The 22,061-nt window shown below is 46.3% G+C and overlaps 2 protein-coding genes and 1 long non-coding RNA gene across 4 annotated transcripts; all 3 read left to right on the forward strand.

Annotated features, from left to right (window-relative positions):
• The first annotated feature begins 7,411 nt into the window (after nucleotides 1-7,411).
• Nucleotides 7,412-13,123, forward strand: LOC147982690 (putative disease resistance protein RGA3). Of its 2 annotated transcripts, none has more exons than XM_087542638.1 (4): nucleotides 7,412-7,665; nucleotides 8,242-8,358; nucleotides 8,451-12,916; nucleotides 12,987-13,123. In XM_087542638.1, exon 3 carries the CDS (start codon nucleotides 9,095-9,097, stop codon nucleotides 12,908-12,910), a length of 3,816 nt encoding a protein of 1,271 aa, XP_087398764.1. In that variant the 5' UTR covers nucleotides 7,412-7,665; nucleotides 8,242-8,358; nucleotides 8,451-9,094; the 3' UTR covers nucleotides 12,911-12,916; nucleotides 12,987-13,123. The 2 variants fall into 2 exon arrangements, with proteins under 2 accessions (XP_087398764.1, XP_087398765.1); XM_087542639.1 differs by having other exon boundaries at nucleotides 7,412-7,658.
• A 29-nt stretch (nucleotides 13,124-13,152) lies between these two features.
• LOC147982691 (uncharacterized) lies at nucleotides 13,153-15,043 on the forward strand. The gene is made up of 4 exons (XR_015615482.1): nucleotides 13,153-13,698; nucleotides 13,796-13,896; nucleotides 13,981-14,185; nucleotides 14,293-15,043. It is a non-coding gene; the product is annotated as an uncharacterized LOC147982691 (long non-coding RNA).
• A 4,785-nt stretch (nucleotides 15,044-19,828) lies between these two features.
• Nucleotides 19,829-20,918, forward strand: LOC147982692 (uncharacterized). The gene is made up of 2 exons (XM_087540529.1): nucleotides 19,829-20,695; nucleotides 20,742-20,918. The coding sequence occupies exons 1-2, from the start codon at nucleotides 19,829-19,831 to the stop codon at nucleotides 20,916-20,918; spliced, it is 1,044 nt and encodes a 347-aa protein (XP_087396655.1).
• The last annotated feature ends 1,143 nt before the right edge of the window (nucleotides 20,919-22,061 follow it).

The following is a 22,061-nucleotide window of genomic DNA, read 5'->3' on the forward strand; positions in this document are numbered from 1 at the left end:
ATCCTCATCAAGAACTTCCCTTTCCTGTTCCTCGACAAGAATGCGTTCGGGCTACTCAAGAATGAGTTCCCGGGGGGCGAACCCAACGCTAAATTCGACCAGGTGTGCACGGCGGCTCCAGCTCCGGAGCCGGACACGCTGGTCTCGCTGGTCTACACACACAACAAAAACGGAAAGGACGTGGACGAGAAGGGGGAGCTCTCCTGGTACACGCGGAACGATAGGTCAAAGTGCCTGCGCGTCTTCACCATCCCAACCTAGCAATAGCATATATAGCTTGCTAGCTATGTGGTCTGACAAAAGGAACACCGACGTTCCAGAAATACTAGCTTGGTGTGTATGTGTGGGTGCTCTATCGTCATCACCATCTCAACCTAGCAATAGCATATATAGCTTGCTAGCTGAAAAGTGAATGTGCTATCTTATTACAATATTAGTACTATATGTATCCGCCATGCATACATTAATAAATAAATAAAATAAAGGTTCCACTTCATTGGATCTACGTGTATTCTATTGATTGCTTCCATTTTACCTTTTTTTATATAAAGGGTGATTTTAGCACCTCAAAATGTAGTATCAAATGGATACAAAGCATTATGAGTAACACCCGGCCTCTGCATAACTAAGATGCACACAGCCAAATCCAAAAGTCTGACAAAAAATCATGAAATAAAAACCGACAACTCGGCAACAGTAGAGTCCTATAGACCGGCACTATGCCTATATCGAAGAAGGTGGTGGATCAATCCATAGGTTATGCTGCCATCCATGTCAGAAAAAAAAACCTCCGTAGCCACCTGCTCCAACCGCGTACATGCCGCCTTCAACATCGGTTCGTACTTCGGTTGTTGTAGCATAGACCACATACATAGCAAGTGCGTACACCGGAAAATACCCTCTATAGGAGAAGCATTTTTGTTATTAAAAAGCCAAATCATTTCTACATCACCAAAGCGACAAAATTAAGGCATATGCTCCCATCCTTGTTAGCATTTTAAACCTATTTGATATACCATCCAACCAATGACCAAAAATATTGGCAACACATGTGGGTAGATACAAATTTGACGCTATTTGGATGACTGACCACGTAGGACATGCAAACTTGCATTGAAAGAAGAGGCGTTTGATTGTCTCATCATGAGTACAAAAATAACACTTCTTACTCCCTGACCAGTTGCGCCGTGCGAGATTGTCTTTGGTTAACACAACTCCCCTATGAAGATACCACATGAAGATTTCTACTTTTAGTGGAATCTTGGACTTCCAAATTTTGTTGCTATTACTCACCGGTACCTCAAAATGCATGAGCGCACAGTACATAGAGTATACTGTGAAAGATCCTGATGTAGTAAGATTCTAGCGAAACACATCCATACCTTGTGTCAGGTTAATCGAATCCAACCAGGATAAAAGATTATGCCATACAATTGTCGGGGGCCAATCAAATCCCACCTAAACAAAATATTTAGCAGGGATCAACTGAGCGCATGCGCAATAGTATTATTCTTATCACGATCAAATTTGTATAAGGTTGGATTTTGTTCTCTTAGATTGGCATTGCCTAGCCAGATATCTTCCCAGAAACGAATCTCCGACCTATCCTTTATCGTGAAAGTCCCAAAACGAAAGAGATGTTTCTTTGCCGCCATTAGGCCAGCCAAAAGTGTGAGTCACCAGGTTTCCAATATGCCCGAGACACCGCTTTTTGGCCTAGATACTCGTTGTGCAACATGGTTTGCCAAACACCATCCTTAGTAAGAAGTTTGAACAACCATTTACTGAGCAGGGCCTCATTCTTGACCTGTAGGTCATGAATATACCAAGGCCACCTTGGTCTTTCGGCCTACATACCATGCTCCATTTGGCTAGCCTGTATTTTTTTCTTCTCATCGTCTCCTTGCCAAAAGAATATGGATCTAAAATAGTCCAGTCTTTGCAGGACCCCTTTTAGGAGTTGGAAGAAAGAAATCATATAGAGAACCATATTTATGAGAATGGAGTTAATCAAAACCACCCTCCTCCAACTGAGAGAAGCTTTCCTTTCCAACTACTCAACCATTTCTCTAGACGCTCCTCCACATGCTTCCACTCTGCAATGGTGAGACGCCGATAATGAACCACTATTACCAGGTATTTAATCGGAAATTAGCCATGTGCGCAACCAAAGAGGTCAGCATAATCTATCGCGGCCTCAACGGCTTCTCCAAAACAGAATAGTTCAAAGTTAATTTTGAGACCCGACATTTCCTCAAATGCTGAAAGCAGGAGTTTCAGGTTTCGAGCCTTGTCCAGGTAATGTTCCATAAAATTCATTGTGTCATCGGCATATTGCAAAATAGAGAGGCCATCATCCACAAGATGTGGTACTACTCCTGCAATCTGGCCGTCCTGCTTGGCGCGCTCAATCAGAATAGCCAAACATGTCAGCAACAATGTTAAATAACATTGGAGACATGGGGTCACCCTGGCGTAGTCCTTTTTTGTCTGAAAGTAATGGCCTACATCATCATTGACTTTGATGACCACACTACCTCCAGTTACATTTTTTGATCCATTGGCGCCATTTATCGGAGAAACCTTTCATTCTTAGGGTCTGTTGGAGGAAAGACCACTTGACCTTGTCATAGGCTCTTTCAAAGTCAATCTTGAATACCACTCCACTCATGTTTTTCTGTGCATCTCGTGGACGGTCTTATGCAAGATTACTACACCATCTAGTATATTCCTTCCTTGCATGAAGGCCATTTGAGATGGCCGGACAACATGGTTAGCTATCGAGTTTAACCTATACGTAGCCACTTGGGTGAAAATCTTGAAGCTCATATTAAGGAGGCATATGGGTCTGAACTGCTGGATCCGCCCAGCCTCCTTAATCTTTGGCAACAAAACAATCTCGCCAAAATTTAGCCTGAATTGGTCAAGTCAATAGGCATGAAGACAATTGAACAACTCCAAAAGGTCGGCCTTTATGATATCCCAAAAATTGTGATAGAATTCTGCAGTGAAACCACCAGGGCTTGGAGATTTGTTGCGTTCCATTTGGAACACCGCCGCTCTCACCTCCTCTTCTAAGAAAGTTGTCATGACGATATCATTCTCTTCATCCATGACTTGTGGAATATCATCTATTCGGGTCTCGCCAAGGGTGACATTCCCTTCATATGGCGCCCCGAACATAGATTTTGTAGTAGCTGGTGATATACTTTTTGAGCTCCTCCTGACCTTCGATCCGCCCTTCATCCTATTGGAGACTATGACTACATTTCTTCCTATGTCGACCATTGGCGACCAGTTAGAAGTATCTTGTATTACTACCTCCCATTAGGATGAAGTCAGCTTTGGACCTTTGGTAGTATTTAATCTCCTCTTCACGCAAAAGACGAGCAACCTTCTCATTAGATTGCTTTTACAATTCAATCTCTTGTTGAGATAAGGCGCAGGTCTCAGCAATTTTGTCGAGGTCATTAATGATGTTGCAGAAGCGCTGATATCTTTTTTGTATAACCCGTTGGTGTGCTTTGCCCATCCAAAGAGGTGTTGCCTCATGGCCCTTATTTTATAATTCCATCTCAGAATCTATATACGACCAACGGTGGGCCTCTCCCAAACACTCTTGATTATGTTTGCAAAACCTTCCCGATATAGCCATCCCAATTCAAATTTGAAAGGACGACGGGCAGAATGGCTCGTTGAATTAGAATCAAGAATGATTGGTCCACGATCCGATAGTGCCTCGATTCTCTCTAAGGCTCGCACGGTTATCATAGGAAATTTTAATTCCCATTCAGTATCCATGAGTACCTTATCGAGCTTCTCATACGTCGACACAGAACCATTATTAGCCCAAGTGAACTGCCGCCCTGACATAATCATTCCTAAATATAAGACTTAATTAGAACCGGAGGTAGTATTATTTTTTGCCAATTGGATCTCTATTCGTAATCTTCCTCACGGGTGTGCACTTACAACAGCTACCATTCCATGTTGACCCTAACCCAACCCAGAATAAGACAACTTCAAATTTTCTTTTTGGTGCCCGGGATTAGTTGGTTTGTCACACATGTGATGTGACTGCAAAAGAGGGTACTTATTTGCCTAAATGACCCTATTTTCTGCTTAAGTACTCCTATGACCCCTCTGAACTCTTATGGACGCATTCGGTTGCCTGCATTAGTGGGAGGATTTCTCAGTTTAGCTAGGTGGGGGAGGGGCGGGAGGGGAGGGCGTGGTGGGGATCCTGTCGAGGTAGGGTTCCAGTGCGCATGGCTCGGTGATTCACGCGGTTTGCTAATAAAATTTGAGAGCATTCCGCAGAAGCCTTCCGAGAGACTCAGCGGTGGCCATGGCATGACACATGGCTGGCGCTAGCCTTTTTGGGGTCGTCTGCTATATTCAAAACATCTGTTGAATTTCTAGAGTTTAAATGCCAAAGATTTAAGATCTGAACTACGACCACGTGAATCATGGAGACAAAATGGATTGTAAGTTACCATGTGTGGCCCTTGGACCATATCTAGGCCTTGGGCATCCAAAGGATAGGGAGGATCCATCATCGAGGTTGGGGGGCACGAGATGTGCAGGATAATGCCGGTTTAATCCAAAAAGAATCATACAAAGCCAAAAATTCAGGGGACCTAACATGGTGTAAGGATATGCATTACGGGAAACAACTAATTTGCCATCAGCTTTTCTTGGGCCTGACGGCAAAGACAAACTTTGTTGTCTGCTGCTGTAGACGACAAGGAAATATTGACGGCAAAATAGACTTTGTCGTTTGCCAAACAGAATACAGACAACAAACAGCTCACTTTGCCCTCTGCCAAAACAATAATAGACGGCAAAGACTTTGCCGTCTGTTATTTTGTTCAATAGACGGCAAAGTGAGTTGTTTGCCTTCTGTATTTTGTTTGGCAGACGGCAAAGAGATAACACACCATACGGATCGATCACGCGGATCGATGACGTGGCAAGATCCAAAATGCACGGCCCCATCCACCGTACCCGTCGGACACACACATTCACCCACCCACGAAATATTATGCCATGACAATGGTCAGGGGCCAAGCAAATCCCGCCTGAACGAAATATTCAGCAGGGATGAACTGAGCACATGCGCAATAGTATTTTCTTATCACAAGCAATTTTATATAAGGCCGGATATAATCTTGTACGGGTATTTTTGGATGAAAAGAAATTATTAATTTTTAAAGGGAAAGAAACACAGGTTGGAAAATCTTTGATTTTAAAGTAGAGAAATAGATTATTTTTTTACAAGAAACACCATGCATTCCATTAACTAGTGGTCGCAGCAATACCGCCGGCCAGAACACATACATCTAAGGGGAGATGAGGCAGCCACAAACGTTGGCCATTGCCCTTGAAGCATAACCAGGTAATAGAAAAATAGAATTTTGTTTTGAGGGAAGGTATAAAAAATAGAAGAAAAAGAGGAAGAAGAGGCGAAGCGGTATGGCCCATGTACCCGGGCCTTGCAACACACACCGCGCGCACCGGCGAGTGAGTCCCACAGCAGACGATGGCGACGGCGAGGAGACACGGAACAGCGGACATGCAAGGACGAGGACGCGGCCGGCCCCATCTCTGTTCCATCTTCTGGAGCAGGACCTTCGTTTCCACCGGCATCGATTCGTGAACTACCCTACTACCTTACCTATCTATCTCGAGTAGGAGGCCCTACGTATATTGGATTAGGTGGCCTTTTCTTTAAGCTATAACTACCGATTCTGGATTCTAGGCATCACAAAATCAGAAAGACAAACATATACTCACTCTGTCTCATTAAAATAAGTGTCTCAACTTTATATTAACTTTAGTACAAAATTGTATCAAGCTTGAGACACTTATTTTGGGATTGAGGGAGTAGATTTTATCCAAAAAGGGTTCTTCCGTTTTGTATATAAAGCAACCATCGTCGAGCCAACCGACACAAACTCTCAAACAAACACACCCACCACAACAACTCGACAGACCACACACGCACCCAAGGCAAGATACCAGGGTGATTGCGAAAGCTTCACAACCCCACCAAAAAACACAACAAGCAAACTACAGGAAAGCTAGCTGCTTGACGTCTCCATAGCCCTCAACAGTGGGCGAGTCAACACGAAGAGAAGAAGCCATACATGACGAACCGTAATGCTCGGCAGTGCCTTCAGGAAGGACACGACACTGGAGCGCCGCCACAACCAGATCCAAGGATCAAAAGTTTTTCCCCGGAGCAACACGGGGGACGGAGAGAAAACGCAACGACGCCCATAGGTGCCTCCGCCATATGCCTGGCAGAGCCAGAGATAATTTTCACCCCGGCAAGACTTCTTCGCCTCCAAGACAGAATACAACATGCCACAAGGACACCTGCCACACCACCTCCTCCTCGTCGCACACTGGCCTCCATGCTGCCCACACAACCATGGCAACCAGCCACCATCTGAGCCACGAGCCCCGCCCACGGGCACCGCAACTCCCACCACCAAGGCCGCTGCCTCGGTATCCATGGCCCCAACTCCATCTCCGTCCCATGCTTGAGCAATGACGACCAAAGGAACGGGCGGGAAGGCACCTCCTTCCCCACCCTTGGACGCCCCCCAGGTCCGTGCCCACCCCCCGGGCTGACCAGATCTGGCCGCCACCGCCCCGCCTTGCCACACCTGGGCAAAAGGCGAGCTCCCAGCAGCCCATGTCCACCAGACAGGCAAGGTTGACTCCGAGGCCCTCCTAGCGACGAATCAAACCTTCGACGTACGGTGGCTTGCCTCGACCCCACATATATTCGTCCTCATTCGCTCGTCGGACCAAACCCTATCTAATCCACTCTTCTCCACTCCGAGAGGCTCAGCCGGCCGTCGGACATGGACAAGACGAATGGAGCCGAACGAGCGCCGTCTTAGAGATCTGGATTAGGCTTTACTACGTTGAATGTAACTACATGTATTTGAAGTTTCACAATTGATGCATCTGATTGTGAAAGAAAAGATTTAAGGTGGGTCAGATTTGATGTAGATGCTCTAACTAGCTGGTAAATAAAAATAAAAGCGTACATCAATTTACCAAGACAACATGGATAAATGGCATTGTTATATTTGTCTTGCAAAACAATTTTTTTTCATATGTCTGTATACTTATTTTATGGATACATAATACTTGAAAGTTGTAGTCAAAATTGCGCAACGAAAATCACAAAAGTCAAACGGCGCCTTTTATTTTAAGACGGAGCGAGTACAATACTGTAGGTAAAGACTTTGGGGGTATTAAAAAAAGAAGAATCTGAGGTGGAGGTGAAGTCAAGGAAATTAAAAGAAAAATACTACACTGTATAATACAGTATATACTGTAGTTCATTATTACGGGGCAACAGTGCGCGTCCGATGGATCTAGAATTAGATCCAGAGGTGGTAAGATGGGAGCACTGTGACAACTACTACGCTCTTCCTCGCTCTCTCAAGCTAGCTGAGCTGAGCTGGGCGGTCCGGCGCTCCCCTGGCCCTGCTCTCCGCTCCCCGCCCCTGCTGCTCTTCACCTCCGCCTCGCCGTCCGGGAACGCGCTTCCTTTCCGTCACCTCGCCCTCTCACCGCCGTCAACGTCGGCTCCCGGATCTGAACCAGCCGCAACCTACCGCCGCCGGACAGCACAGGTCAGAGGTCAGATCACCGCTCCCTCTCTCTGTCTGTCTAACCAATTTGATAGGGCGGACTAGACTAGTATTAGACGAGTTTTCTTTAAGCAATAATATTACGTGCTGCTGCTTCTTCCCTCCCATAGTTGGTAGGAGTACAAGAATGAAGATAAATAAAGCATCGAGGCATTATTATGTGCTAGCTACCGTCGTGGATTTGAAAAATAAAGAAACCAATCCTGATATGTTCCTCTTTCTCTCCCTCTCTCGTGATTTCTGAGATGCAATATGCAATTTTTTTTTATTTTTTTGGAAAAGGAGGATGCCTAAGTTTGGATTTGAAAAATAAAGAAAACAATATGGAATGCATTTTCTGAGATTTGAATAACGATATATATATATATATATATATATATATGTATATATATATATATACGGGTAAATGCCTAAGTTTGGTTGACCACACACAAAGAAATAAACAACATCTCTTTAACCATCTGTATGTGCTTCCCATGGTAGTATAAAGTTAAAGAATGTGATTGGAAATTCTTGGCCTGATGCCTTCATTTATATTTCTCTTGTGATTGCAAATTCTCAATAGGTACCCATCCCTGGACTGCTGTGCTGCGATTCAACCCCCCATTTGCAGCAGCAGCTAGGTAGTAGGCAGCGGCATCCGTCACCTGCAGCAAAGGCGGGCAGGCGCGCTTGCGCCAACGTACGTACTATACACGCACTCCGCCCCTTTACTTTGCAGCTTCTAGCAGCCGATTTAACATCAAATTCCTTTTGATTCCTTGATTGATGCAGGCGCCACGTGTCGTCCGTCCCTGCATCACACCGGAGGATGGCCGTCGTGGCCCTCGGCGCGGCGCAATGGGTAGTGGGGAAGGCGCTAGCCCCCGTCGCGGATGGTGTGCTGGAGGCTTGGGCGGCCACCAGGAACTTTGGTCCCAACGTCGAGGCCCTCAGGATGGAACTGCTGCTCGTGCAAGCAACGCTTGAAAATGCTGGCCGCAAGGAGATCGGTGGTCCGGCCATGGAGGAGCTGTTGCAGAGGCTGCAGGACTCGGCGCACATTGCCCAAGACTTGCTGGACGAGCTGGACTACTTCCGCATCCACGACGAGCTCAACAGCACGTACAATGCTGCCGACCAGCACGGCAAGGGTGGCGTCCACGACCTCGCCCTCAATGCTCGCCACACCGCCAAAGCTGTTGGCAAACTGGTCAGCTGTTGCCCTTGGCAGCGTGCTAAGCGCCGGCAGAGGTCACCCGGCGAATCCTCCTCAGCACAAGACACCATTCAAGAAGTCAGCGGATGCATGCCCAAGCTGATTGGTAAACTCCTCCCTTGCTCATCTTCCCGGGATCCACATATAAGTGAGAAAGATTGTGGCAGTGTGCAAGAAATGCCAAAGTTTGAGTTTAATAGGGTTGATTTCTCTAATAAAGATGAAGGACATCACAGAGAAATTGCAGCTTGTGCGGAAGGATGTTAATGGCCTTTTGCAGAGTTGTGACCCTAAAAGTGTCTCAAACATTGCCCAGTGTCGTCCTATCACCAAGGGTCGAATTGACGAGCCAAAACTGTATGGGAGGGACCGTGTCATGGATAGCATCATAAAGGACATCACCAAGGGTCAATACTGTGACAAGGGTATAACTGTGCTTCCGGTTGTTGGTTCGGGGGGAATGGGGAAAACAACTCTCATACAACACATATATCGCAACCAGCAAGTGCTGAATCATTTTCCAGTCATGATTTGGATATGTGTGTCTTTCAGTTTCAATCTGGATAAGGTGCTAGAGCAGATTAAAACATGTACCCCTGCAGTTGAAAAGGAAAAAATTGGCAGTACAACTGAAGATTTGATCGAGCAAAGATTAAAATCTAAAAGGTTCTTACTTGTATTGGATGATATATGGAGGATTAATAATGGGGATGACTGGTTAAAATTATTGTCGACACTCAATAAATCTGAGGAAAAAGGTTCCATGATTCTGGTCACAACTCGGTTTGAAGCAATAGCACAGATGGTTGAAACACCTTGCCAGTCAATAAACCTGAATGGTTTAGAATCTGGAGAGTTTAGAAAGTTATTCCTTGCATTTGTGTTTGGTGATGAGCAATATCCAAGGGATAAACAATTTTTGCTTGAGACTGGAGATAAGATAATGAAAAAACTAAAGGGCTCCCCTCTTGCAGCAAAAACGGTTGGTAGATTACTGAGTAAAGACCTTAGTTTGCGTCACTGGAGAAGGGTCCTAAAAAGTAGAGGATGGGAGAAGCAGACCGATGACAATGAAATTATGCCTGCCTTGAAGCTTAGCTATGACTTTCTTCCTTTCCATCTGCAACAATGTTTTGCCTATTCTGGATTGTTTCCTGAAGATTACAATTTCAGAAGTGACGAACTGATCAGTCTATGGATCGCACTAGATATTTTGATACCCAATGGGCAAGACCAAACATTTGAAGACATAGGTCTGAGCAATTTAAATGAGTTAGTCACCCATGGATTTTTCAGAGAAGAGAAAACTATGTATGGTCTGCGTTATGTTATGCATGACCTGCTGCATGATTTGGCATTGAAGGTTGCATCTCATGATTGTCTTAGTTTAAGTCTCCCTGGTGTTGGATCAGTAGAGATTCAGCCAACCACCCGTCACTTGTCAATAAGCACATATGGTTTAGGTAAATATGATGCAGTGTCTGGTAAAAAACTGAAGAGTGAATTGGAAGAACTAAAGACAAGATTTAAAGTTGAAGAATTGCAAACATTGATGTTATTTGGACAAATGGATGAAGGCTTTGTTAAGATATTTGGTGATTTTATTGGGGAAGCAAATACTCTTCGTGTTCTTCATTTGCCCAAAATGCTTTGTCCCGTGGAGTTCATGTTACATAACTTTTCGGGACTTCTCCACCTACGATACCTATGTCTAGGGACACAGGAGATCCAGATGCATTTACCACTTGGCATCTCCAAATTTTATCATTTAAGGATCCTAGATCTTGAAAAGTGGCATGGCAGTTGTGATTTGCCCGAAGACATGAGCAACCTTGCCAAACTGTGCCATTTTTATGTCCCAAATGATCAGCTTCATTCTGATATTTATAATGTGGGGAAACTTAAACTGTTAGAAGAGTTGAAGGTATTTCAAGTCAATAAAAGAAGTGAAGGGTTTGAAACAAAGCAACTAGAGCACTTGACCAAGCTAAGGGAGCTTGGCATCTACAACCTTGAGAAGATAGATACAGCAGAAGAAGCAACTCAAGCAAAACTGATGGAGAAAAATTACTTGAGGAGGTTAACATTGGACTGGGATAGTAAGCGATCTAGTGTTGATCCTGGTGTGGAAGCAGCGGTTCTTGAGAGCCTTCAGCCACATGGAGATCTTCAGGTGTTGTGCATTAGAGGGCACGGAGGTCCTTCTTGTCCGACATGGTTGGGTGATGAGTTCGCTGTTGAAGCTCTACAATCTCTTTATCTTGATGGTGTTTCTTGGGAAGTTTTCCCTTCTTTAGGGAAGGCGTGGGATCTTCGTGAATTAAGGTTTGAGCATATTGCCAGACTGAAGGAGTTTATCGTAGAGAAAAGCTTTTGCATGCTAACACAACTTATACTCATTGGCCTTGGAAGTTTTGAAAAGTGGGTTTACACTGGTGAGCAAGAGTCTTCCGTTGGTGGAGACTTGTTACCACCAACTGCTCATGTGTTCCCTCTTTTGCAAGTTCTGGTTATTAGAGAGTGCCCGAAACTCGTGGGGTTGCCTTTCTCAAACCACATTGTTTCTCCAGATTGGTTCCCCAAGCTACAAGAGCTTGATGTAAATGATTGTCCCGAATTCTTGCCACTGATTCCCATCTCCTGGATCGAAAGTCTGCGTTCTGTCACGATGGAATGTGTAAAGATGCTAAAGGAGTTTGCATACTCAAAATCATCCAATGGAGCACAATTGAAGATTATTGGAGGGGCTGATTTGCATAGCATAGACCAAGTGTTAGTTTTTGATAAAGAAACAAGTCTTGGGAAGCTGACACTATCGAGGTGCCCACCTCTGGAGTTGAAGCACCTTCTTATGCTAACCTCACTGAGGACATTGATTGTAGAAAATTCAGTTGGTGTAGTTGGACCACTAGGAGGAGGTCAGAGTGATGTGGAATGGCAGCTCCATGTTGAGTGTATCAAGATCGATGGCTTAACTGGTAATACTGGCGAGGAACTGACAGAGCTCCTTCCCCACCTTCCAAAGCTCTCCAAATTGGAAATATGGCAGTGTAAAAACATAAAAAAGCTGGTAGTGGGGGTGGATGTGCAACAGACAGCACAAGAAGCATCAGAGATAACCGCAGCAGCAGAGGAAGAGGATGACGGGGTGCTGCTCTTCCCCGCTCATCTCCGTGACTCACTACGGGAATTGGATTTCACTTTCTGCCCAGAGCTGGTCCTGGTGGACCCGCCAACTCTTGTTCCTGGAGAAGGATGGCTACAAGCCTTGCAATCTCTCCAGAGATTAACAATACGGCGGTCCCCAAAGTTTCTATCCACCTTCTCCTTTTCCTGTCACATTTTCCCTTCCTCCCTGCAGTTTCTGATGCTTTTGGATGTGGAAGGCATGGGGACACTGGAGCCCCTCTCAAACCTCTCCTCTCTCACCAGATTAGAATTGTGTGGTTGTGGAGAGGATCTAAAATGTCAGGGCTTGTGGTCTCTCCTTACCACCGGAGGCCAGCTCAAGGAATTAAAAGTCATGCACAGCCCTAGATTCTTTGCTGATTGGGATCCCAATCCCAGACGGGCTTTGGAAGATGCTGAGGGAGGTGAAGAGCAGCAGGCACAGCTTGTTTCATCCATACTGCGTGAGCTTAAAACAAATGACGTGGCAGGACTTCTTGCTGCACCCGTCTGCAGATTCCTCTCTTCCTCCCTCACCAAGCTGTCACTTTGGGGGCATTGGTGTGAAGGGATGGAGCGGTTCAGCAAGGAGCAAGAGGACGCCCTTCAACTCCTCTCCTCCCTCCAGGTACTAATGTTTTGGAATTTGAAGGACCTCCAACAACTCCCTGCAGGGCTGCGTAACCTTACCAGCCTCAAGATATTATCAGTCAACTGCTGTCCAGCCATCTCGTCATTGCCCAACGATGCCCTCTCGGATTCACTGGAAAAGCTAGATATCTTCAGCTGCAGTGAGGAGCTGAAACAGCAGTGCAGGGGGTTAGTGGGAACCATCCCCAAAATCAAAATAGACAGCATTGACTACTGATCCAAGGTAACACAGACATATTTTTTTGTGTGTGTTTTTCCTAATAACACATAGTTTGTTCCCATCCACTATGCAGGACGATGCCTTGGAGTTCCCTTGTACATTCCTCTAGCCTTGTAGAGCTCTTCCCTTCCCATTCAAACACATGCAACGAAGGCCTTGTGGCTGTGGCCTTCCTTCCTCTACTTAAATCTGGTAAGTACATCCAAACTGGAACTTTACTCCTGCTGTACTATATCTGATAAGACACCACGTGTGCTGATTGGCCCTGATCTTTCACCACACACAAATAACAACAATATTTGGGGATTTTTGGTGGAGAAGTGTATGAACTAGGAGAGAAGTTGATCTATCTAGCAACCAGAAATTAGATCGAATAGATAACTTGGTTGAAGCAAAGTAGATGTGAGAGGAGAAGCAGAAATTAAGATGGGGATTAAGCACATGGGGCTGCACCCAAAATACCTTTCTGATTGAGATTTCTGGATATTCTGATCCAAGGTAACGCAAACAGACTTTCTTGTGTTTTTCCACTTTGCCCTTTTCCTTCATTTCTGCATAATAAAACTTGGTTTGTGGCACATTGTGAAGTTGTCAGGTTTGTGCAAGAAAAGCATCAGGTTCAAGTTTAAATATTCAGATCTGCTTCATTTTAGTGGCATGGAGGGATGATGCTTCCTGTACTAACTAACAAGTGACCCCTCTGTGCAGACAAACAAGCCATAAGCTAATGGCTTATTATTATTTCCAGAAGATGCAGCTTATTATGAAAAACTTGCACTGCAAAGGTAGGTAGGGATTATTCATGTCTGCTCTGAGCCTCTGAGTACCAGAAGAGGGACATAATTATCCCCAAATAACTGAATGGCTGTGCAAATTTCGCAGGTGTGACGACTCACTAGAGAAGGACCGCTGTACACCTGCTCGATGACTCCAGCATTTTATGGGTGTGCTTAAAACACAGGAGAGGTGTTCATTCATGCGAGGTAAATAGGACCCAGTGAAGTGCAACTCTGCAAGATAGCTACATGTTCTTAATTATCAGGTTAATTGACTTGAAAACATTTCAGAGTCGGCTCCCCAAGGAGGGTGATGAATTGACTTGCAACCGGTCCGCGGAATATGTGAAGCCATGCTAAGGAAGAAGCAGCAGAAACACTGCCCAGGCTAGAAGAAGCGTAGCCAGCAGCTGGGTATATCTGAAGCTTGTCAGCCTTGTTATGCCGCTTAGAATTAAATTCCTGCCATGAGTATGCCCATATCGTGTGTGAGATGGTTAGTATTTCGGTCATTCGGTATTAGTGTAGGCTGTGTAGCACAAAATATTATGACCCTGACCGGCAGAACCATGGCAATTACTTACACATCCCCCTCTTTGTCAGGAACCAGACTGCATCTTCTGAAGGAACCGACACTTGTCATGTTGTTAACTGAAGAAATCGGCACCCAGCGGTTGGTGCCCACATTGTTGACCGCCCGATCTTCATCAAATGGCAACTTACCGCCTCGCCCCGAGTTACAACGCACCTGTCGCCCTTGATGGCGCATCCAGTGGCTTTGAAGACTGGAGCTGTCGCTATTTGAATTACATTCTGCCGTCTCCTTGTTGACCTGCCTTACTTTAGTAGCGTTAAAGTTACCCTTTCCAGTGGTTGTAATGGATCTATCTGAGAGCCCTGGGGCTCATCTTCCTGAACTTGGCGTAAACCCTACGCTGGCGCATGTCCTCTGTTCGCTATATTTCTCTCATGGGGTCATCCTCTGAATTCACCTACTTGGGAGCTTCATGTGATCTGCGAGTGATTTAGTTTTGTGAACTAGTTGTTCAGCGCTCCTGCTTACTGGAGCACATGGCGTCGATCATCACCAAGTTAAGGCAGTGAAGTCCCCAAGGTTCTACTGGCACCAGATATTCTTGCATTCGTCATAAGTGTTGTTGTTTAATGAAATTTAATGGCTCACATGATGATGTGAGGGATTCACTTGCTGCTCAACTATTTACATCAGAAACTTGCCAAGCTAGTGATGGATGTGTAAGCTCCTCACTCTGACTGATCATGTACTGTTGGTAGCTAGCCTCAGTTATGATGCTGCTTGGTTTTCTAGATCAACCACTCAAGGATAGATAGGCAAAGAAGTGGCTGTACTTCACCCAATATGCCGCGTCTCAGTCACGAGGCCATACTAAGATACAGTTTCCTTGTAAGAATTATGTTAGTTTCGCAATATTGCACTTGAGAGATAGAGTAGCTTATAGTATCAATTATAACCGACTGCAAAATGTTTCAGAGTCGGCACCAGGGAGGGTGGTGAATTGAGTTGCAACAAGTCCGCGGAGTAAGAGTTATGCAGATACAGATGCGATATGCTTGCTAGATCCATGCGAAGGCTAGGCTAAGCAGGAGCATAGTCTGCAGCTATTTGGCAAATGAAATGATGCTCTGCTCATCTCCCCTGCTTCTCAAGCATACAAACCCGATGGATATGCTTGCTTGCTTATTCGGTCGGAGTAGTATCTGCTGGAAGCTTGTCTGTCGCTGCCTTTGTTGATTGTTGCCGCAGTTCTATGGATTTGAACATCTGCCAAAGCTCGTGCTCATGTTTTCTTTGATTCCCCCGACTGTTTTTTTTCCTTCCTTATTTTGAACTGTTGTCCAGAGTGTGTTGTTGCTGCATCACAAAACAGAGCTTAAATAATTTCGACGATGCAAAGGCTGGCTAGAGATTTCTTTATGTATTTGTTTGCATTCGGAGAAATTTGATCTTTTATGAGATGCAGGAAATTTATAGCTGTTCAGAGCTCTTTCTTTCTTTCTTTGCATTCAAACACCACATCTCAATAGGACACATGCCCCGCACAAGGACGCAAACTATTCTGACCTTGACTGGCATGCAGATGCACAACAAGGCCAATTACTTGCACATCTCCTTGTCAGGAGAACAACCAGGCTGGCTGCATCATCTTGTCAAGAAATTGACACTTGTTATGGTGTTAACTGAAGAAATCGACACCCAGCGTTTATCGTGACATACCACCACCCTTGACCGTGCATCCAACAACTCTGAATTCACCAAAGTAAGGCAGTGAAGTTCCCCAGAATGTCATCATCACCAGATAGGAGAGCAGAGGAGAGGAGAGGAGCACCATTTAATTACTGCACTTGGCGCCATCTAGCAGCCCAAGATGCTCTTCAAATGATGAGCTGATTCTTGGCCATCGACTGTAGGATCTTGTGTCCGATACTAATACTTGGTAGCACAATCTCTGGAGGGAAGATGACCAAGGTGGTAGTGGTGTATGGACTGGGCGCAGAGCAGAACCATCCAATTCCAATCCAATTTCGCCATCAGGCCTTCATCATGCAGTCGGCGAACCTGTGAAATTTTCTCTTTTGAAGTGCACATTCATTCATAAAAGAGGCAAGGAGAAGATGATTTGTGGTCGGACACCACATGTTATTAGACATTCTATGTATATTTTCATTGCCATCATCATCCGTTATTTACGTCTCGGAGTTATAACGGCGTTCCTTTCCTTCTGGTTACAGTTACACTGAACGTGCTCTGTTATTTACTCTGACTGTCAGGTCTAGCTAGCTAACATATGACGAGGGGCAGGAGTTGTGTCACCAGATCATCCTTGACCAGTTGCTCGACATCACAGCCAATATGTGTTGCCAACGTGTAGTACTGCTCGCTGTCGGGGAAAAGAACATGTAGTAGTAGTACAGCTAATGAAAATTCAGGGTGAGATGTGGCTCCCTCCCTTCATTGCCGGTGCGCTTCTCCGCTGCTCATTCATGTTGTTGGTGTGTTTCTTCTTGTTACGGTGTCAATGTGTAAAAAACCAAAAACGGATTTGGGGGCTGTTTTCTTCAAATTTCCCCAAGCGTTGTTGCTCGAACACAAAAACAGAGCTGCTTAATTAGTTTTCAACGATGCAAAGATTGGCTGTGGGTTTCTTTCTTTCTTTGCATGCAGATGTAGAGTTTTTTGATTGAAATAATTAGCAGGAGCTCTGCTTTTCAATCAAGCAGTGGGAGAACTGTACATTCACCGGGCCTGAGTTTGGAATTTACCCTGACGATGAAATATGACCGGGCCTGACGGGCATCATCTGAGGAAAGAATGATGGTAGTATTGTTCACGGGTGTTATTCCTGCCACTCATGGAGATGGCGAGATGGATCCGGCGATCGTAGGAAGGGAACAACAAGGACAAGTAGGATAGGCGCCGCCGTAAGCTAGGTTTAGGTCCAGTCTTTTTTTTAATGGAATATATCAAAAATGTAATGAAATTGCTTTGGTTTATGTGAAAATCATCCGGTCTGCTGCGGCTACGTTTGTAAGGCTGGCTCCCGCATTTAGTGATTCCGCCGGTCCATGGACGGATCCCAGATTGAGTCAGCGTTGCCCTAAAGAATCTTGTAGAGTACAAACTATGTACGTACGTACTCTTTCAGATCGAATATTAAATCAAACCCTAGCCAGGTAGCTGCATACAGACATATATATATCTGTACGCAGGTGATCCTTATCCTTATATAAAGAAAGAAAAGTAAACGCGGGTGGACGATGGCCGACGCCGAGCAGCAGCAGCTGCTGGCGGCGGCAGAGCCCGAGGAGTGCAGCCGGTCGGCGGTGATATTCCTCTTGGGCTGCACCGTCATCGCGCTCTTCTCCATCGCCATCTTCCTCGTGATTTCGTGGCCCTCCATCGACGACCGCAATGCTAACGACCTCAAGGTCCTTGCGCTGGCGCTCCTCCTTGCCCCGGTCCTCTGCCTGACCGCCCCCATCATCAGCCTCGTCACTGGTATGCTCATTCAACGGCACCATGGAAACCCAGAAGGAGAGAGGATCGTCGATGAGTTGCTTCTGCTCTGGTGATCCATCAAATCGTTTTGGCTGGAACATCATCATCAGACTAGGTCCATCCATCATCGTAATCTGAGATTCATGCTTTTTTTTTTTTGCGGGAAATCTGAGATTCATGCTACCTAGCTAGTACAGTACCTGCGGTTTATTATCAGGTTATACGAGAGTTTATGCGTCATGCTTGAGCATACATAATTAAGATGATTGGACGCCATTGGAGATGACTTCTATTGTCAGTTTATTTGCAAGTAGGTATGGGGGCAACTTATATATTGTACGGTGATGCTAAAACTCCAACATCAGATTTTTAACCATGACAAATTGAATGTTTTTTGTGCAAATTATAATGCGGCAACGAGGGTAATTTTCTTTAGTAAGCATGGAAATTCCTGGCCAAAACTGAACATGACAAGGATTTGTCGTGCTTGCTAAAAGTTGCCGTTCCTGCGACAATATAATTTATTATAAAAAAGTTTGATTTGTCATGCTCAAAAATCTGATGCTTAATTTGTAGCGAAATCCATATTGTATGGTTGTTTAAACAAACCACAAAAGCACACACACGACAGACGTGCTCGAAAGATGGTTTGGATAAGGCGGATTTATTATAACATCGTAATGCACTAAAGTATAAGACAATAGGTTCCATTGCTAGGCTCCATGCCCGACACAACCTTTCTTATTTATCATTCATCTATCTTCACATTTATCTTCACTGATCCATTTTTCACTATCAGAATGAACCTTTGCCGAGTGTCCGGGTGTTTGCTGAGTTTATTTTATCCGGGCACTCAGAAAAGTAAATGAAACCGAGTGGGAGAAAAAAAACTCAGAAAGACGGGTGCCCATGGCAAAGACAGTACTCTTTACCGTGTTCGGCCTACATGGCACTATTTTTCCTTCTTCTTTTCCTTTTTACATTTTTTTAAAAGGAGGGTCACCCCGGCCACTGCACTAAAATGATGCATGCAGCCATATTATTAAGCAAACGGTTCAAAAGGTCTGTGATTTGGTACAAGCTCACTGGGGAGCCAAAGTAAATTGAATATAAAAGTTGCCACAACCGGCAAAAAAAGGGTCAAGATGACTAAACATCTATCCTATTATTGGAACACCATGCAAACCTGCGGGGGATGATCGTAATCCTCCGCGTGGGCAGTGGGGCGATGACGGTTATGATGCTTATGGCTCTGGGCAGCATCGGGGATCGTCGTCTACAGGCGGTGGACGTCGTGGGAATGCATGGGTGGATGACGGCAACGCCAACCAGGGTTTTCAAGGACCGCCCGGCAACTTTGTGGAGGGTGCGGTTGGCCCCAATAACCGCTCTTTCCGAGGTCGTTTCCGCGGAGGGCGAGGTGGGAACAGACGTTTCTATCAGCCACGGCACCCGAAGATTACAGTTGAGACGGAGTTGCCTGACGATGGATCGAATCTACCGCAGGCGGCGGTGGAGACGGTTCAGGCTTTGGCCGAAGTTACGTTGCCGGAACCCATGCAGACCGGTGATTCTGCTTCGGAACATGGTACAGACAAATCTGAGGCTGACAAGTTGTCCAAGTGGGCGGCAAAGAAGAAGAAGCTTACGTGTTTTCGCTGTGGCGATACGGGACACTTTATGGCTGAGTGTACTGCGGAGTTATGTGACCTATGTCGGAAACCTAAGCATTCCGCTGCTGAGTGTCCGCTTATGCTTGGGCCTAAGCCTTCTGTTCAGATTTTTGGGGTCTGCTGCTCGGAGTTGATGTTCTTTGAGTCTCCAAGAGTGGCACCTTTGGCACCAGCGGTAGAGACTTCTTTCCCTGGGGTGGTGAAGATAGTTCATGGACCGTTGACCGAGGCGCAAATTATTCAGCAGCTGCGGGAACTCGCTCCGGGTAATTTTCAGTGGTCCTTGCTCAAGCTTAATGATACGTCTTATAAGGTTGATTTTCCGTCTAAGGAGGATCGGGTGCGCATCCTGAAATTTGGTATGAGCAGGGTTACAGGCACTAGTTTTGTGCCACAGTTTGATGAGTGGAAGAAGAAGGAGCCGCAGGGCATGCCGTTGAGGCAGATTTGGGTTCGTTTCTCCGGGGCACCATCTGAGCCCTTGGATAGCTTCCTGGTAATGTGGAGCTTGGGGTCTTTGATTGGCAAGACTGAACAGGTGGACATGCCATTTACTCGGGCCAACGGGGTAGCGCGTTTACTTGTCAGTGTGGCTAATATCGAGTTCTTGCCAAACGTGGTGCCTTGGACATATGATGGTGTTATGTATCAGCTGGATGTTTTGTATGAGGATCCTAAATTGTTCAATGAGTTTGAGGATGATAATCATATGGATACGACTGAGGGAGGAGGTGCCGCGGGGAACCAGGAGGATTCGGCTAGGGGTGATGATGACGGGGCCAAGGGTCCGGCTGGCCCCTCGGCGTCTACTGATATGGCTCCTACTTCGTCTTCTGGGGTTGCTCCGACATCCACTTTGCAGCTTGGGTCCTTGGGACCGTTTTCTATACCACCTCGGCTGAGAGGGGTTTTGCCGGGTCCGGTGGATCCCATGGACCCCCTTCATCGGTCGGCGGCTTCTGACTTGGGAGATTCTGACAGGCAGGTGGCCCGTCCCATGACTCCTACTTCGCCGATGACTACCGTGGATGGTGCCGCGTCTGCGGCCTTGGCTACAGGTGATGGGCAGGAGGCCCGGTCCCCTGTCAGGCCGACGCCGACGGCGCCCATGGAGGACTTGGCGCCCTTTCCCTCGTCACCACGCGAGGTGGGAGGGATGGCTATACAGGAGGTCGCCGTCTCTCCTTGCCCCGTAGTGGTGGGGGGGTCTAGGGACGCGCCCGTCTCCCCGGCCGCCTCCCTGGAGTACCATGCGCGCATCTCCCCAGATCCCACTGCCGGCGGGTCGCCCATGAGTTTGCCGCGGGCGTCGTCGCCGCGCTGCTCTCCTGTCCCGGTGGCTACGGCCCGGGGCGCCGCTGTTGGGGGTGGGGCAGGAGGCCTTTCCCCTAGCAGTGCTTCACGTGCGGAGGTCATCGCCTATGGTGGTATCCCGGACCCTGTCTCTCAGGGGAGGCGGGTCAGCGGGAGGCTGCAGGATCAGCCGGACGTTGATGACTTGCAGCTCAGGAGTGCGTTGAGAGCTGCCAAGTTGCGCGACGTCGAGACCTCCACTGGTATGTCGGTTAATAAGTCAAATTCCATATTGCATTTTTCTGATGTTGAAATTATTCATAACGCAAATCAGATAGGGGTATCTGTTGGTAAAAATGATGTGGAGGTTTCTAGGTCGGTTAACGACATTCTTGATCTAGAAGCAGATCGGGCGGTAGAGATGATCCGTCATTTTGCGGCGGTTAAACCTATGAACGATTCGGAGATAGATGCGCTTGGGGTTAGGGTCCTTGACGGTTTGTGTGCCGATCTCGACCCTGCGCTACCCGAGACGGAGGAGGATGCCATCCTTGAGCCGTCTCTTCATGTAGATGAACCCGAGCCGATAGAAGCGGAGAATGACTGTGCTAATCTGGCTGATGGTCGCCTTAAGCCAAAGCGGACGTGGAAACGGAAGGTTTACCCCGTCTCGGCAGCACGTAGAAGCGCTAGGATCCGCACTGCCAAAAAATTTCATGATGAAATATGAGAGGCATTTTCTGGAATAGCAGAGGTCTTAGAGACTTGGCTTAAAGAAGGTTCCTGGCGGAGGCGTCTATTGAACATCAGTTAGATTTTATTGCATTGTCGGAGACTGGAAGAAGTAACTTCACTGCACAATTTCTTTCCACTTTGTCCGGGGGGGTCGACTTTGATTGGCATTGCCTCCCCCCTCGAGGAAGATCCGGTGGGGTTTTACTTGGGGTTAAGTGCGACACATTGGAAGTTCGGAGTGTAGTTTTGGGGGATTTTGCCGTAAAGTTTCGAGTTCGAACTAAGGCGGATGGGTTTGATTGGGCGCTGGTGGCGGTGTATGGAGCTGCGCAACCAGAGCTTAAGCCAGACTTCTTGGCGGATATGGTTCGTATTTGTGGAAATGAGCAGCTCCCCCTTTTAGTGGGGGGAGATTTTAACATTATCCGAAGGAAGGAGGAAAAGAATAATGACAATTTTGACGGCCGATGGTCGTTCATGTTCAACACTATTATCGAAAGCTTGGATCTCAGAGAGATAGAGCTTTCGAGTAGGAAATTCACTTGGGCTAATTCGTTACCGGTCCCGACGTTTGAGAAACTTGACCGAGTCCTAGCAAGTGTCGAATGGGAACATAAGTTTCCTCTGGTAACCGT

Source organism: Triticum urartu, chromosome 2A (assembly GCF_056163025.1).
Source record: "Triticum urartu cultivar PI428250 chromosome 2A, HENAU_Tu73, whole genome shotgun sequence".
Taxonomy (NCBI): domain Eukaryota; kingdom Viridiplantae; phylum Streptophyta; class Magnoliopsida; order Poales; family Poaceae; genus Triticum; species Triticum urartu.

Excerpts from the sequence above, each read along its gene's own strand:
- LOC147982690 (XM_087542638.1), top strand. The coding sequence starts at position 9,095 with ATGAAGGACATCACAGAGAAATTGCAGCTTGTGCGGAAGGATGTTAAT.
- LOC147982692 (XM_087540529.1), top strand. The coding sequence starts at position 19,829 with ATGCCGTTGAGGCAGATTTGGGTTCGTTTCTCCGGGGCACCATCTGAG. Across the intron at positions 20,696-20,741 it reads CCGGCGGGTCGCCCATGAGT|CGGCCCGGGGCGCCGCTGTT; the intron begins TTGCCGCGGGCG and ends TCCCGGTGGCTA.